This window comes from Triturus cristatus, chromosome 8 (assembly GCF_964204655.1).
Source record: "Triturus cristatus chromosome 8, aTriCri1.1, whole genome shotgun sequence".
Taxonomy (NCBI): Eukaryota; Metazoa; Chordata; class Amphibia; order Caudata; family Salamandridae; genus Triturus; species Triturus cristatus.
Window position 1 is genome coordinate 1,224,699,626 of NC_140591.1, and position 17,714 is coordinate 1,224,717,339.

The following is a 17,714-nucleotide window of genomic DNA, read 5'->3' on the forward strand; positions in this document are numbered from 1 at the left end:
CCCTGGACTCAGATCATGAGCTTGCTTCTTCTCAAGTGTTGTAGCGTCTTCTCCAACCTGGTGAAACACAGAATGAACTGCGTCAGCCAGGCCTTTACAGTAATCCAAAACCATGTCATCAGTTATTGTCATCAACTTATTGACAGGCACAAATGCATGACGCATTGCACGTCCCATCAAAATCTCATGTGGACTCAAACCAGTAGTTCTATCTGGAGTAGATCTAATAGTCATTAGCACTAGAGGCAAGACATCAGGCCATTTCATTCCAGTGGCTAAACACATCTTACCAATCCTATTCTTGATTGTGCCATTCATCTGCTCCACAACGCCAGAAGCCTCTGGTCTGTATGCACAATGTAGCTTCTGCTGTATGCTCAATGCTTCACAAATTAAACTCATGAGCTCATTATAGAAGTGTCCACCTCTATCAGACTCAATTGTTACTGGAAACCCGTACCTAGGAATCAACTCTCTTAACAGTAACTTCGGCACTGTTATTCCATCATTTCTCCTAGTTGGATAGGCCTCCACCCATCTCGAGAACAAACAGACTACCACTAGAACATACCTCAATCTGTTCACTTGGGGCATTTCAATGAAATCAATCTGCATTCTCGTAAAAGGACCACCTTCTCTGCCTATCGTTCCCAGACTCACCACTGTCTTTTTCCCAGTGGTATATTGCTGACAAATCAAACATCTTTGACAGATGCTTTCTGCAATCATCCTGAACTTTGCATTATACCAAGTCTGCTTAAAAGACCTGATCATCGCATCCCTTCCCAAATGTCCCTGGCCATGATACATTCTTGCCATTGTCGACAGCATAGAGTTAGGCATGACTGGTCTACCATCTCTATAGATCCAGACATGATCGCTCTCTCTTGGGGCATAACCTGCCTTGATCCAATCTTTCTTTTCTTCATTTCCTGCCTCATCCTGCAACTGTTTCACTTCATCCCACGTTTCTAGGACATTAGTAAACATCACAGAACACAAAGACATTTCCTTTTCTCGTTCCCTATTGATCGAGTGATTATTTTTAGCACAATACTGTGCAATGTCGTTTGCGAAACGATTTCCAAGTGTAACAAAATCATCTCCTTGTCCATGAGCAGCACATTTTACAACTGCTAATTCTTTAGGCAGCTGTATCGCCTCAAGTAATTTCCCAATCACTTCAGCATTCTTTATTGGAGTCCCACTCGACGTCAAGAAACCTCTTTGTAGCCAAAGCTGGCCAAAATCATGCACGACTCCGAATCCGTACTGACTATCAGTCATTACAGTCACTCTCAGATTCTTCCCAATTTTGCAAGCTTTTGTCAATGCTACCAATTCAGCAACTTGAGCAGACTTCACTCCTTTCAATGGTGAAGCTTCCATAACTTCTGAAACCTTGCATACTGCATATGCTGCACTCAGCACACCATCATCATTCCTCAGACATGATCCATCCACAAACAGCACATGGTCACTTTCAGGCAATGGAAGATCTCTTATGTCTGGTCTCGGCTTTGTACAATAATCAAGCACATCCAAACAATCATGATCATCTTCATTCTTTACACCCACATTTTCAGTATCTGGCAACAATGTTGCTGGATTCACATTCACACATCTCTCAAGAGTCACATTTGATGCTCCCAGAATGACTTTCTCATATTTAGTCAGCCGACTATGTGACATATATTGAGTTCTGCTTCTCGTCAAAAGAATTGCCACATTATGAGGTACGAATACCCTTACAGGATATCCCATTATTATACCCTCACTCTGTTCCAAGCTTCTGCATGTTGCAGCTACTGATTTCAGACAACCTGGCAAACCCACAGCTACAGGGTCAAGTGTCGACGAGAAATACGCAATAGGCCTTCTCAGTTGTCCATGCTTCTGGATTAACACTGAAAGTGCACATCCATTTCTCTCACTACAGTACAACTCAAACTCTTTTTCATAGTCTGGCATTCCCAAAGCAGGGGCTTCACACATTCTGCTCTTCAACTCCTCAAATGCTGCTCTTTGTTCTCCATCCAGTTCTAATGGATCTTTCACCTCACTCTTTGTCAACTTAATCAGTGGCTTTGCTATCAGGGAGAAGTTACTAATCCACTGACGACAATAACCCACCATCCCCAGAAACATTCTCACTTCTCTCTGGGTCCTTGGGGCTCTCATTCCCCTGATAATTTTGATCCTGTCATCAGTCACCTTTCTCAGACCCTTTTCAATATTGTGTCCAAGATAATGCACCTTTTTCTTGCAAAATTGCAATTTGGCTGGAGATACTTTTAACCCTCCATCTGCCAGATGATTCAGTAAAGCTATGGTATCTACTTCACAAGCTTCACGTGTCTTTGATGCCACAAGTAGGTCATCAATATACTGCACTAGTACTGAGCTTTCAGGCATGATCAGACTCTCCAATGATTTTTTCAATAACTGATTGAATATCGAAGGACTCTCTGTGTACCCCTGTGGGATTCGACACCATGCTAAAATACGCTGGCCAAACCTAAATGCAAAAATCGGCTGGCTGTCATGATGCAATGGAATTGAAAAGAAAGCATGACACAAATCAATCACTGTGTACCACTCAGCATCATGTGGAATCTGATACAAAATCACTGACGGATTTGGCACAAAAGGACAACATGCCACCACAATTTTGTTAACCTTTCTCAAATCTTGTACAATCCTGAACTTCCCATTCGGCTTCTTTAGCCCCATTATCGGTGAGTTACACGGGCTACTCAGTAGTTCCCTCAAAACTCCTTGCTGGATCATTTTCTCAATAATAGGAGTTATTCCCTCAATTATTTCTGGTGTCATTTTGTACTGAGGGATATTAGGATAAGTAATTCCCTCTTTCACTGATATTTAACAGGATCTACATTATTCATCAATCCCACATCTTCTCCAGTAAAATCCCAACCTGTCGTTTTCACCGTGTCTCTCAGCCCTTGAGGCAAATCCTCTGGATTAAACACTGCATATGTACCAACCATCTCACTCTCTCTATTATCTAGAGTCATTCGGTACAAAACATCCTCATCTGGTGTTTCAAAAGCTATTCCATCCGGTGTACAGAAAATTGTACAATTCATCTTGCACAGCAGGTCCCTGCCTAACAAGTTCACTGGACTAGTGTCACAGACCACAAATCTGTGCATGTCCGAAAATTTCCCTATTCTTACCCTTACTGGTTCGGTAAGACGTGTCTTGATTTGTGTATTTGCTACACCAACGACTTGGATTGCTTCATCCGAGAGAGGAAGATTTCTAATATCTCCTGACCTGACAGTTGATCTCGTTGCTCCTGTGTCTACTAAAAAAGTAACACCTTCTTCATTTATTTTCCCATCTACAAATGGTCCTGCCTGGTCTATTTCTAGAGTTACACCAAGTATGCACTCTTCCTCCTCTCTTCGGCACCGCCAATAATCACCTTCAGACTCACTCCCTTCATTCTTCAACAAATACTGTTGTACCGGGTTAGAACGTCTTTGTTTGTTTACCTGCTCATCATTGTAGAATCCCGAATCCTGATTGTACTTTTGGGACCCTCTATTCTGCGGCAAGGGCGGTCTTGGCTCCTGACTCTGCTGTTTAACAACCTTCTGCTGTTGCTGCTGTTAATTACACCCCTCTGTCTGCACCTGTTGATTTAATGATTTACTTTCATTATTCACTAATGGTGGATTGGTACACTCGGATCTCCAATGTCCCAGTTGACCACAGTTGTGACCAGGGAACTTTTTCTTGGCTTCCTCAAGATTCCCCTTTCCTTTCCCTGCATATCTGGGCCTATTCCCTGGATTATTTGCCTGTTCCACCAACTGTGCTTCTTGTCTTTCCGCAACTTTCACCTGTGCCCACATTGCCTTTTCTTTCAGCTTTCTTTGTTTTGCTTCAATTTCATCACTGAAGTACTTTGCATGTCTCAGTATCTCATCTATCTTCTTACTCTGCCAGTCCACTGTATGCTCACGAATTCTCTCACTAATCTCAGGTCTCAGGCCATATACAAATCTGTATACAAAATGACTCAAATCTTTGTCACCCAGGTGTTCATCCCCACTGAATTGTTTGAAAGCCAGTATCAGCCTTTCGTAAAAAGCATGAACTGATTCTTTTGCTTCCTGATGTGTTCGATCTATCTTAACCCAGTCTGTCTCTTTTGGAGGTACTTTATTTTTCAGGAATACAATTACCTGATAATATTTTTTCATTACCTCTGGATCTGGTGCTCCTGTTTTCTGATCTCTTGGATATTCCTCAGTAGGCCAACTTACAACTATTTTACACTCAGCCCACAAGTCTGCTGGAACAATTATATCAAACAGACTATTCAGGTCAATCCACAACACCTTCGACAATTTCACAAATCTGTCTACCTGCCTATACCACTCGACGGGCTTTTCTCTCAGTCGAGGGAAATCATTCGTAAATGATAAAATATCCTGTCTGGTCCATGGAACATGTACATATCCTCCTCCAGGTATTTCTCTCATAGGATAAGCATCCACTGTTTTCTCTTTTTCTCTCACAGGAAATGCTGAATAAGTCCTGTCCACTGATTCTTCCCTTTTCTTGTACCACCTATCCTTCCATCTTTCTACATCACCCCATTTCCTCAATAAGGCAATCATCTCTTTAATCTGTCCTGTTCTGCCAGCACCATTTAGATTTTCAATATCCTTATCCGTGAAATCCACCCTGTAAGGTTTCTGCAAAACTTTCACCTTATCCATGTCAACTCCCTGTTCACTCGCTATTGTTCTTAACCTTTCATGTGTATTCTTAACCCTCCAAGTGATGCTTTTGCACATGAATAACAACTCTCCATCATGATGGTTTTTGAGTATGTCTGTAGAAATTGTCCCTGCAACAAGCTCCTCCAATTCAATGCGTAACCTGGCTACATCAATTGCCTGTGAATCTTTATCCCTCTTTTGAAGAACTTTCAACCAATCATTCAAATCTTCAGCTGTTATTTCTGTAGACTTTTTCACTGCACCCACTTTCTCTGGCATCCTTTGTGGTTCCAAAATCGGCATCCCTGAACTACTAGTATCACTAGTATCCAATCTTGAATTAGACTGCACCTCTAATCCTCCACTACATGTGTCACGTCTTGTTTGTCTCAAATCATTATTTTCTGTCCTTATTCCTGACTCTCCTGAAGGACCAGCCAAACTTGTTAATGTATTTCCTACATATGGAACCATCAAACCCTTCTCACCTGTCCTCTGCTTATCAAAAATAGGCATAACCGGACCTATGGTTACAGGCACCGTAACAGCTTCCAAATTCTTTGTCAGCTCTCTAATGTTTTCAGTCAGCTCCGATGTAGTTCTGGCCAATTCTCTCGTATTCTCGTCACCACATCAATTCTCTCTCTCTTTTTCTCTGAAAGAGCTACCACTTTTTAAATCAGGTGTCACAACTTCTGTCTCAATGATACGCAAAGTATCTCTTATTGGAGTAGCAACTGGTGTGCTCTCTTCTGGTTCTGGTCTATATGGAGGTGGTCTCTTGTAAATCATGTCATCCAAGACCTCATCCTCATAATCATTAACTCTATACCTTTTTACTTCTGCTTCAGGTACCCCTCTTGTTTCCCTTCTTTCTTCCTTCTCTTCAATTTCCCTCATAGGATATAATCCTTCTGTCATGCTAGCATCTCGCCATCTCCTCATTCGATCATGATGAGTTTCACGATCATATTTCCTCCCAAACATATACCTATAGTTGCCTCCAGACCTCTGTTTTTCTCGCTCATGTACTTCATCTTCCCATTCCACCAATGCCTCAAATTGTGTCGGCCTTGGTCTTGAGTCAAGACACAACATCTTTTCCCGTAAATTTCTCAACACAGCCATATTAAATTAACCATGTTCCGGAAAAGCCAAAACACCATCCTCTCTAGTGTACCTAACCCAATTGTCTAACCATATACAGGTATGATACCCATATTTCGCAGCCATGAAGGATGCAGGCGTTTTCGTTGGAGGTAACAATTCACCTTCTCTTGTTTTAATGTCCTTATCCTTGTCGAACCATTTTTTTAATTTACCGAACAAGGATTTCTTCTTTTTCTCTTCTTGGTAATACATTTTAACGTTTACCAAAACTCTCTAATCCCTTCCGTAACACAACTATGCGGTACAATCTTTCGTCCAATAACAGCGCGACTCACACCAACGCACCAATCCTGGAGCGTCTACGTCACCCTGTACTCCTTCCAATCCCTGCGCGACTCACACCAACGCACCAATCCCAGCGCGAACACTGTTCTGATCCACTACCCAATCAGAGCGCGGTCTCTATGACGTCACCAGTCGCTGACTGCAGCTTCTGCTCTGTCTCCTGTCACTCGTCTACCCCTCCTTTACAAAATCTCCTCAGTAGACTTCGTTTTAAATTTCCACAAAATCTATTAGTTACAACATTAAAACATCTCCATTGTCTGCTTCGCTAACCACAGAATAGTAAAGAAAATCTGTTTTACAAGAATCCCGTCTTTCCCTGAAACAGCACTCACTTCTGCTCCACTACGGAATTAATACTCTCGTTGACACAGTAGCACATCCCTCTACTCTGCCCTTCTAGCATGCATTCATTAACTGTTTCCTCTAGGACTGCTCCAAAGAGTCTTACAATCAATTAAATGCTCATACATTCACGCACTTTCATACAAGAAAAATGTAGTACATACACACAGAATCCTGCTTTTTCCGAGAACAGCGAACAGTCTGCCCCACTGCAGAATTATAACACACGTTAACCAAGCAGTGTTTACCTCTGCTCAGTCCTTCATACAAGCTCAGAGAATACCTATTACTTCTCCAGTGGTAAGCTTTAACGGCAAACCTTACGGATCCCTGGGACTTTAGACCAGAGTTTCACAGATAACCTTCGCTACCATACGCACTCCTTTTATACCGAAAATATGTCCCTAATAGTAACACACGACGATGTCACTGATTCCGAACTCAGACAATGTGACGCGCAACTTCAATTGTCACACGTTTCTCCTGCATACATACAGGACCAACAATCCCGTCTTTCCCGAGAGCAGTATATACTTCCCTCTGCCCTACTACGGAACTGCCATCAGCTCCCAAGTTCCAGAAGCACTACATAAAACTCAACACGACGACTTCAACATATAGTATTAGTACATATACCAACATCAATCAATAAATCAATGAATCAAAAGCCAATGTACAAGCAATCTAATCAGATCAAGACAATAATCAAAACCATTACTCTGCTACCAGGAAATTGCTGCAGATCAGGGCATACAAATTCTCCCTACTTCCATGGATAGAGTAATTTCACAGACACGCACACACACTCATCACATGCTTGGGCCCATTTCACTAACATACGCTCGATTACTCTATCAGCACTGAACCTGGGGAGAGAAAACTCCTAAATACCCTGTATCTACAGTAAGGCCAATGTGATCAGTTTGATACTGTCCTGAGTCATGATTTAAATAACAATAATCACAATAGAGTACTCAATAATCGACAAGAAATAATAACTAACACAGTAATTCATAAATGATATTTTATCTAAAATTAGTTCAAATGAAAGTCAATCATTAGCAAAATCATTATTCTCATAGTTACCTAGTCTAGCTAAATGTCATAAAGGGTCAGGACAGGTCTCTCAGTAAAGTCTCCCGAGTCGCCGTCCTCACAGCATCGATCCTCACCAACGCAGGTTTGGGAAGAAGTGGCCTTAGACCCTCTCTAGTCTAACAATATTTATAACAAATCTTACAAACTAAAGCAACATAAAATGTTCTGAATATCCGTTAAACCACTGAGCAGAGTGAGCAGGAAAGGATGTAGCATCGCTACATTTGGAAAATCTCCGCTCAGAAAAATCACAAAAATAAAAAGACGGAAGAAGGAAACTCGAGTTTTGCAAATGTTACTTTCACGCACGCATTTCCTCGGAACCGTAGCGAAGCCACCGCTGTAATCACAAAGTTCATTGTGGCTCTCTTGTCCTCCAAGGTTATTTGGACGCTTGCCTGGAGTCGCTGTCATCACGGAAACTTTCAAAACTCCAGCAGAAGCCATAGTCAGGTGACTGTCAACCATGTTCAGCAAGGCCCTCTCATCAAAATTCGATCACTCGAGTGCAGGCTGTAAAAGGCAGCCATTTTGTGACAGGCCAAAACGGACCATCTTAATTAAAAGAGACAAAAACAACGTTACCACAGCATAGTGATTAAACAGTGTTAACCCCACTAATACCCTTATGTGTATGTAATTATCTAGCCTTTTGCAACACAATCAAGCATTAGTACACGTTATTCAAGAGCGTTTTGTGCTTTTAAAACAAACAGCACTTAGCAACATTCATTTAATTAAACCTGCACATTATTATTAAGCAACATATATGCATTCCCACGTGTAATTTCTCTTGTTAGTTAGGTTGATTAATCAAAGCTTTCACACAAAACCAATAATTATCGATTATAGATTAGTGATTTTAGTTCCGACTTATAGACAAAACTGGAGCTCAAAACCCAATAAATTTTCAACAGAAAACCCTGCTCCAGCACCATCACCTGCATTACCAACTCCAGCCTATTTTGACCTCCCTTCACTCCACCAGGACCCAAAAAGAACCATGAGCAGGTGGCAGCACTTTCCTGACCATCATCTCTCCCAGTCATTTTAACTTCTTTCATTTACTATCTCAGGGACCCGCCACCTAAATCTACACCACCACCACACACATTCATTGCTGCTTACACCCATAGCGCAACTTGCAACTTACAACTTACAGCACATACACCCTTCCCCACATTTTACATTAGGGCCTCTTCCTATATGATCATCTGCACCCAACATGATCACCTATGCCTCCAGTATATTTCTCCGGCATAGCTCTCACAGGCTCTTTGCCTCTTCAGTGGAGTTAGGCTGCCATGCTTCCCAGCATCCACCCAGTTGCCCCCTGTAGCAAGTTTCTTCCTACCTGAAGCTCTACCTATACAGTCATCTGGTTATAGTAATAAAATACATCATCATCTAAAGTCACACTACACACCAATATACCCCATACCCATTCCAGCACCTACAACATACACCGTCACCTATACCGCCACATACAGCCTTATAGTGCCACTTATACACTACATCCCAATATATCCCTGCACTTACATTGCAAACGCAAACACCTCCCGCCCTATCAACTAATCCACACTGCTCACCACAGTCCCCAAACCTTCTGCATTATGCAACATATCAGCAAACAATCCCCTTACCACCACTATTACCCCACAACAACTAAGTTTCGACTTACTGCCTGCACTACCAACACCAGCTTCATTCTGCACACTGCCCTATACATACACTATCACGTGCATGCTATAGCATCACATATCCTGGCTGTCTACACCACCACCCACATCATGCATTTTCTCCACTGCCAACACGTATAGGAGCTGATCTATACTTTGGTGGTTAACTCTGCAGCCTACCAAGTTAGTAGAGTCATCTGACCCTCTAGCAGTAGCATCAGAGATCCAGTGATCCCTCTCCTCTAAACGTAGAGGAAGAACTGTGCTTTTGGCACAGCAGACGCCCCACCAATTTATGGTAGGTTTTTCTCTCTACTTAACACTAAATCACCTCCGTAGCGTCCCCCTTTTAAACACAGAGTACACCATAAGCAGCTGTAACATTTGGATGGAACAGGACATGGGTTGCAGTTCCTGAGACTACCATTTATAGAAAGCATGTTTCAAGTTTAACATAAATATGTTGAATGGCTTTGCCAATGGCATGTGGAAAATCTCCTCTTCTCTAACTTGAATATACCAACCAACGAAACCAATACATGGGGAGAGGATGTGGCCTTACGGCTAGATTGGTCGATCCCGAAGATAGAGAACCATGTTCGAGTGTCGGCAGCGACACTCAACATCCTGTGATTCTGGGCAAATCACTTAATCTCCCGGTGCCTAACAAAAAGTGCATGTGTAACGATAATGGTGCTCATGTAAAGCACTCTGATACCTGATATCTTTGGGTCAAGTTTGCTCTATGTAAAACTCTAAAAAAAGCAAGCATTTGCAATGCAATCGGTCTTGCTTTTGGGACCTCATATGTATTTAGCTATGCAGCACATTAGCCTGGGTGCTGAAACATCTACTGTTCTTTAACATGGAGGGAAAGTAAGCACCAAACTGCGTGACGTATGGGAAAACATGGAGAGAAATATTGCCTTTCAGCGGGAAATGGTATAGTCCAAAACTCTGTTTTTAATATAAAATCGAGGCCTTCAGTGGTCATATCACTTAAAATACAAAATCTGAAAAAAATATTATTGTCTACGGGTGCTCGTGGAAGACAATTTCTATGGACTGGAATCTAGAGAATGCTAAAGGGATTCTGGTATTTTACTGGCCTCAACCGGTTGTTTTCTATCAAGACAGTTAAATAGAGGCAGTTGAACAGAAAAATAAGTCCCTAAGTGGAAGCAGACAAGTCCTAGAGCTGATCTCCAGAGCCCACAAAGTGCATACCCATATAAGTATATACTAAAGTATATACAAGAGGTCTTGAATGTTCGACCTAAAAAATGTATACCTCTATCTCATGCACGATCTCATAATGATTGTGCTCTAAGTAAGGGTGGGCGACAAATTCCGTTCCGCTCACGGAACTTGTGAAATTTCGCATTTTCGCGTTCCGCGCGGATCGCGAAAATGTCGAAACGTCCGCGATCCGCGGCGGAATGGAAATATGCAGGGTAGGATTCATTCTGGCACGATTGCTCCTGTCACTAAACCTCAACAGGAAGTACTTACAGATATAAATAAAGCAGGTGCCCGAGTTGAATGTCAAATTCAGTAACGCATTAATCAGCCCAAAATCTCCACGAGCACGCGAAATTTCGCGTGTTCGCGGAGATGTTTTTCCGTTTCGCGAAATTTTGCGGAGGGCAATTTTGCAAATTCCGCCCACCCCTAGCTCTAAGCACACTTTTATTATAGACCTCTGTTACAATGACCCTTGCTTTGTCACTGGCTCTTTTCTAATCTCGGACTGTGAAAACATCTGCGTGGGTCCTGCCATGCTCTTTTCAGGTTCCCTCCCAATATGTGGAGGGAAGTTTGCACTTCTGTTGGTCGTCGTGGAGCTGCTCCTATATTGTCTTCATGGCGGTATTGTTTAATGCCTCTGCTGTACTGTATATGTTCTAGTCATGAGGGATGCTTGCTGTGACACGAGCCTTTTCTATCCTGTCTGTGAATGGAAGTGTATACTGCTGCCGCTGAACTGTAGATATTATTCTGTCTGCAAGAAGGGGTTGAACTACTCCTGTGTAAGCTGGTGGTCCTTTGCAGGCTTTGTAATTATGTCTGTTCTGCTACTGTACTTTACATAGAGCATTTGTGAAGGAAGCATGCTCTGCTGTTGGAATTGGTGTTCATATCTGGTGAGAGCAGGAGTTGGTACTCATGGTGCGGTCTTGTACAAATTCTGTGTGTCAATGAGTCTTGAACTGCTGATGCTCTTGTTGTGCCTGTTCTATGTGCTGTTCTGATTCTTGGAAAAAAAACATTTTCACTATAAAAAAGTAACAAAATCTCAGATTTCTTCAAATCATGGTTCACATTTTCTTGACTCTGTTGGGAAGAAATGTGACAATTAAACTTGCACATGTGCCTCTTACAATATAATCGAATGGGTCATTTGTAGTCAACTAGCACTTTCCATCCTCTGACTAAGTTCTAGGGACCTGCCAAGTTTGCTTATGTAAGTCATGCTTTGATCAAAATGTGGGTTATGACTCAGAAGAGCCGGGCCGTCTTACTAAGATAATGATTCCTACCGCGGTGTTTTATTGATCCGTCAAGCTGGATGACTCAGTGAATGCATTAGAGTATATGATCTAATTATCCATGTGTTGCATGTGACATCATTAGAGGCAACGTGAAACAACAGACGTGTGTGTGATGCGCTACGCTGAAGCCAGTGTGCTTTGCGGTGCGAATTACCTTTCTTTTCCAGGTTATAATAACATCAGCTGTGCTCATTTATTTTCTTATTACAGCTCATGAAAAAGAAAGGAGCGTCAACATTTCTCCAGCGGCTGGAACGAGGCGGGCCAGTCTCGGTCACTACGCAGCTCAGGGTCAGTGGAAATTCATTATCAGTCCAGTGCTACAAATGTGATGCGCATTGTGCAAGCAGATCTTAAGTGATAGAGTTTGTTTTAAGGTTCGCAATGTGCTGCGGGCTTCTACTTTTCACAGGCACCAGGCAGGCGCGCAACACCCATTGGACTCAAAGGGCTTCAGCCCCCCCCCGTCGTGTGCGGCAGCCCGGGATGAGACACCTTCCCGGGACAAAAAGTAGCCGCACCCGAGCACTTCACAGGTCTTTAAACGACCATTTGCATGTTAATGAGGCCTCGCTGTTGTTTCACCCCTTCTAAGAGCTCCTGCAGCTCAACTCTGCCAATTGCTTAAAGTTCAGCCCCCCCCCCGAAATTTTTGCTCAGCCCCCCCCCCCCCCCCGAAATTTGGCTCTAGTTGCGCCTCTGGCACCAGGTATAGTTTTATCCATGTGAAAAGTCACCAACATTTATCACGACCTAAAGAGAGGGAGTCTTTAACCAGTGTCAAATGAAATGCGGTTTCATCCCGAAACCAGTGTTGTTATTCGGGTCTGTCACAGTAATGTTCGTCTCACGTGAACAGATTCATGTCAGCAGCATTTTAATTTGTTTTGGGCTTTTAGTCTACTCACAGCCCAGTCCTAAAAACCTGCTGTTGGTGCCATATTGGATTCTGTGGTGTGTTTTTACATTGTTTAAAAAGAAAAACATTAATCACAATAAACTAAAACGCTTTCGTCAGCTTTTACCGTCGACAAATCCAAATTCCGCTAACAGATCTGTGTATCCGACAGAGTAAGTTCTGTCTCTTTTGGTCGGGGGTACACTTCGCCGAAAAAAACAAACGAGTCGCCACCAGGTTTGTTTTTGGCAGACACAGCAGAGAGGCCAAGACTTGAAGGTGCAAAGAATCTGAAAATGCATTGAAGGGACTTCGGTGGCTACAACATCACAAGTGTTATCCCCATCTTTAGATGCCCTTTTTAGTGTTAATAGAAAAAGTTCAATATGCATCTCCTGTGCTTGCACCAGGCTGATGAGGCACGACCCTGCAGTTTCTTAAATATCTCGGGGGACTCAGTGGCCTTTGTGTTGGGGCCCAATTAGATCTAATTTGGAAGTGGAGAATGTCATGCTGTTAAAGTGCAGCAGACAACTGCCCTGACCTCAGTGTGTGTGGGTGTGAGATGGCTGACACTGCTGGTGTTTGATCTACCACTGGCACTCACGAATGCTTACTGTGGCTGCGATCAATTCATGGATGTTGGGTTTACATAGCGCTGATGCGAGACGTGACACAAGAGTCATCGTACACACTTGGTCCTCAATGATAATATAGGGTGACTCCATATCCCACCTGCAGCCTATCACCAACTTCCTATCTGCTACTAAGCAGGTAGTGGAGGTGCAACGAGTGGAACCCACACAAAATAAAAGTGACTTGGAGAGTCCTGGTTACTTTTTAGGTATCGACTACAGACAGATGTAGCTGCCTGCTCGCAAGATCTGTCATTGCCGATACAGAGCACAGACTCAGTGCAGGTTTTGCCCTTTCCTCATGATGCGGTGGTTCAGTGTTCTATCTCAGATGCCGGCTTTTGATTCCATGGTTTTTCAACTCTGTGCTTGTGGGTATCACAGTGAGGAGTATTTGGTCTCACAGTATTCTGATTGGATGAGGTGTATCCTTCCAGAGCTGACTTGAGGGGGCTAACTTTTAGTTTGCAGTTAGAATTTTGGGGAAGTGAATCAGGTTCCTCTGCGCTCTCCCATTTCTTTTTCAGTGTCCCCAAAAGCCTTCATTTTTACTCCTCGCCTCATTCCCAGATGCTCCCTACCTCTCATCCCGTTGTATATTTTCCTGAATTCATTTTTTTGCTGCTGCTAAAAAGGGCCTGACAGCTGCAAAGTGCTGCCAGGCTGCTTGCTTCCTTTAATTGCACTCACACCCTCTTCGATTGGATGTTTTTTATGTGCCTGCTTAACTGTCCATGTGCAGTGTTTCAATTCCCATTCCTAGGCCCTCCAATGCTCCTCACCCTGCTCACCCTCCTGTTTAACATTTATTTATGTAATATTTGTTTTTTAGAGAGCCTGGCAGCTACAAATGCTGCCGGGCGACTCGCTTCTTTTTAGGTCTCGCCTACGCAGCGCGCATGCGATACATAGGAAGAGACCTCTTGGAATTGATTCGCTTTTTCGGGCAAAAACGTGCATGCGTTGCATTGCTTTCAATGGCAGCGCGTGCACGTTTGGCGATTCCCTTGCGGGAGCGAGCTTTGGCGACATATGTTTTTAATTATCTGGTGCCCCTGCTCGCTCCCGCAAGGGAAACGCTGTGTGTGTGTGTGTGCGCACGCGCACCACTATGCGCCTGCGCCCAGCCTTATCTTGTTCTGTATGTTTTTGTAGCGCTGCATGTCGGGCGTGCTTCTAAGCACCTGGTGGAGGGTACTTTATGATCTGGAAAACGAGCTCTGTGTTAAAAATAGTAAGTAACCTACTGACCAAGCCACATAAAATGCAGTATGGTGACTTGCGCTGCACACGTTCTTTGCAGCGGGCACATAACCCTCTGTGCTACTTAGTCATAAGTGGAAAGAAACTGCCACCAGACAAAACTCGTTCCGTCTCCAGCAGGAACATTAGTCACAAGTTATCTTGGCATTTTTATTGTTGCCTCGAAAACTTCAGGACGGATAAGGAACTCCGAAGCAGGTGCTATATGTTTTTTAAATCTGTGTTAGTTCTAAACACGGCTCCCGCTCCCCCCAACCCCAAGCTGAGCAGGGGTCGATGGTGCACAGAATTTAGACTGCACGTGTGGGTGCGGTTTGGTCTCAGGTGTAGGGAATTGGAAGCCTTAAGTGCTGTGGGGGCTGGGGCCGCAACGGACGATGTGTTGTAAACAGCGGGTTTGCTCAACTCTGCCTTTCCTGACAACATCTCTGAGATCTCGGAAGCACCACGGAGCTCGGCAGGGAAAGGTACCGTTTCTAGATTTCCGTTGCAAGCACTTACAGGGGTCTCATTAGTGTTAAGTATTGCTGGGGATGTCTGTGTGTACGCGGAGCAGACACACAGCCAGTGGCACGCTTTGCTCGCATTGCGTGCTCCGCGGTACTCGTGCCCAGTTCACGTGCTGGCCGCTTCTTGCACCTCACTCCCTTCGGGCCCTCACGCGAAATTATCAGGCACCCCAAGATATTCACAGCATCTCCAAATCTCTCGAGTTCACCTGTGCCAAATTTGAGCAGCTCACCCAGGCCGTGTGTTTTTTTTATTAATGTTTTTGATCTCTGATTTGTTTAGTTGTGGTGTAGAATGGTAAAAAATCACTGCTGTGTATATTTTTATCAGTAAAAGCAGCGGTCAAAGTGTGTTAAAAAAGTATGGGAACTGTGATGCAGCATGCAAGGGGACCGGGTCAGTAACCGTGGGGAAAGAGTCACAGGTGTGGCAAAAAAAACCCAAAATATTCTGTAAGTGTTTTTGGTCTTTCACGGTCCGGTAGCTACATATATAATGACGCGCAGCTTAAATAAACAAGCATTGGCATAGCCAATAGGTCTCGCTTTTAGGACCTTATAAGTATTTAGTTATGCAGCACAATATCCTTGGTGCAACAACATCAACTGTTGCATGGCTAAACACTTATAACGTCCCAAAGGCGAGACCTATTGGCTATGCCAATGCTTGTTTTGCACTTTCGAGCACTTTTAAAAAACGTTTCTTTTTAAACTTTTAATGTACTTCTCTAACTTGGCCATATAGATTGGAAAATTAAAACCCGCTGTTATAAGTCACTAAGAATTCATGCTTTATGACGCATAAGTGTGTATGAACCATGACACATGCACACACATGGATGGCCATCTCGGAATGGTTGGTTACAAAATTGACTCCCATGCATGCAGAAGTGGCATGATGCGTGTGTTCACATGGGGCCAATAAAAAAACATTGGCAAAGCCAATAGCTCATTCTTTTTATAGCCGAGATCTATTGGCTTTGCCAGTGCTTGTTGTTCTTATCACTCGCTTCATGATACTAGAGACCAGGGACAGTAGGGGCAATCGCAGGGATGTCATCAAGTAAGTCAGGAGCAGCAGTGGCTCACCCTCACTACCCATCATTAACATCTCTGTACGAATTGAATCACATGAGCCCACCTTGACTTACTTCCACTGATAAAATCAAACTACATTGTGAGATCCTGCTCCACTTCGGACCACTGCAGTTGATATAAAATGAAATATATTGTGATGTATAAAAGTTTACTTTTTGTTGAAACTATGTTAGGTGGTAAATCAATGCTGTAAATTCATATTTGGCATTCTGTATAGCTGTTTTGAATGGAGGTGTTCTACTATTAATTTATTTGAAAACAAATGTTGGTCTGTGTTCTATCTACAGAAATCACTCACGGATATTATTGGAAAGCTCCAAAACTGCACACCACATTTTCTACATTGCATTAAGCCCAATAATTCGAAGCTGCCAGATACTTTTGATAATTTTTATGTTTCGGCTCAGCTACAATATATTGGTGTGCTGGAAATGGTAAAGGTTATACGTCATGGATACCCTGTGCGCCTTTCCTTCACTGACTTCTTGTGCAGGTTAGTATATTGTCTCTTCTATTAATCTGTTACTTGTATTGAAACGTTCATTTGAAGTATGCAAATGTGTTTCTAATGCTAAAATCCATCTGCTTAATTTATATAAACATATACAAAATATGCATATTTGGAGAACTGTTGTGTCTAAGGTGCTTTACTGTTTAATCAATTTAGTTTGGTTTAAAAAGTGAAATCATGTTGAAAATAATAAATATTTCAATTTTATGGGCATTGGTTTAAAAGTAAATCGATTTTTATTTCAATATCTGGGCCCTTTGGGACATCTAACAAATATTTTGTTCAAGGTACACACAAGTATTTATGTAATTATCACATGTGCAGACACTGGGCAATTTTTTTATTTGTTCTAGTTAGATCGGTTTATTTGAGGATCTCACGCGTCACATGGTGTTTTTGCCCCACACTGCATCTTTAAATATCGCCAATACCCAGAAACCTTCTGTACCATCCGATATGGACGGCAAATGAGGCTGCCACTCACTATACTCTTCCAATCCTGGGAGACTTCCAGTGTACTACATTTAGAAATGTATGTCCTACCTGTAGGCTACAGGTTCCCATCTCAGCATGGGGGATTCAACCATCCAAAATCTTAAATTGATTAAAAGGAGTACGGTTGTGCAAGACGGTAATAGGTGAACATTTTTAAGGGTATTGTATACATCTCAGATAAAAGTTCCGTACATTGCGCTATTGCCCAGTTTGTATAGTTATTCTACCTCTTGGACGCTGCTTGCACCGAGAGATGGTTCTCACAGCGAAGCCATGAGTTGCAAACACATCCATTGTTTTTTAAGTTAGACGGCCCTGTGGTGGATTTGATGCACATAAAGCAAACACTGAGCTGGAGATGGGGACCTCATAGAAAACCAGGAATAGAGGAATGAGTCATTTTAGATTGTTTGGTA

General features: G+C 42.8%; 1 protein-coding gene across 2 annotated transcripts in view; it reads left to right on the plus strand.

Annotated features, from left to right (window-relative positions):
* Positions 1-17,714, plus strand: part of MYO16 (myosin XVI) — a 2,357,781-nt gene that overhangs the window by 1,598,077 nt on the left and 741,990 nt on the right. For both annotated transcript variants that reach the window (XM_085622905.1, XM_085622906.1), the window contains exons 26-27: positions 12,100-12,180; positions 16,580-16,785. In XM_085622905.1, the coding sequence (XP_085479031.1) occupies positions 12,100-12,180; positions 16,580-16,785 (287 nt within the window). The remainder of the gene's footprint in view (positions 1-12,099; positions 12,181-16,579; positions 16,786-17,714) is intronic.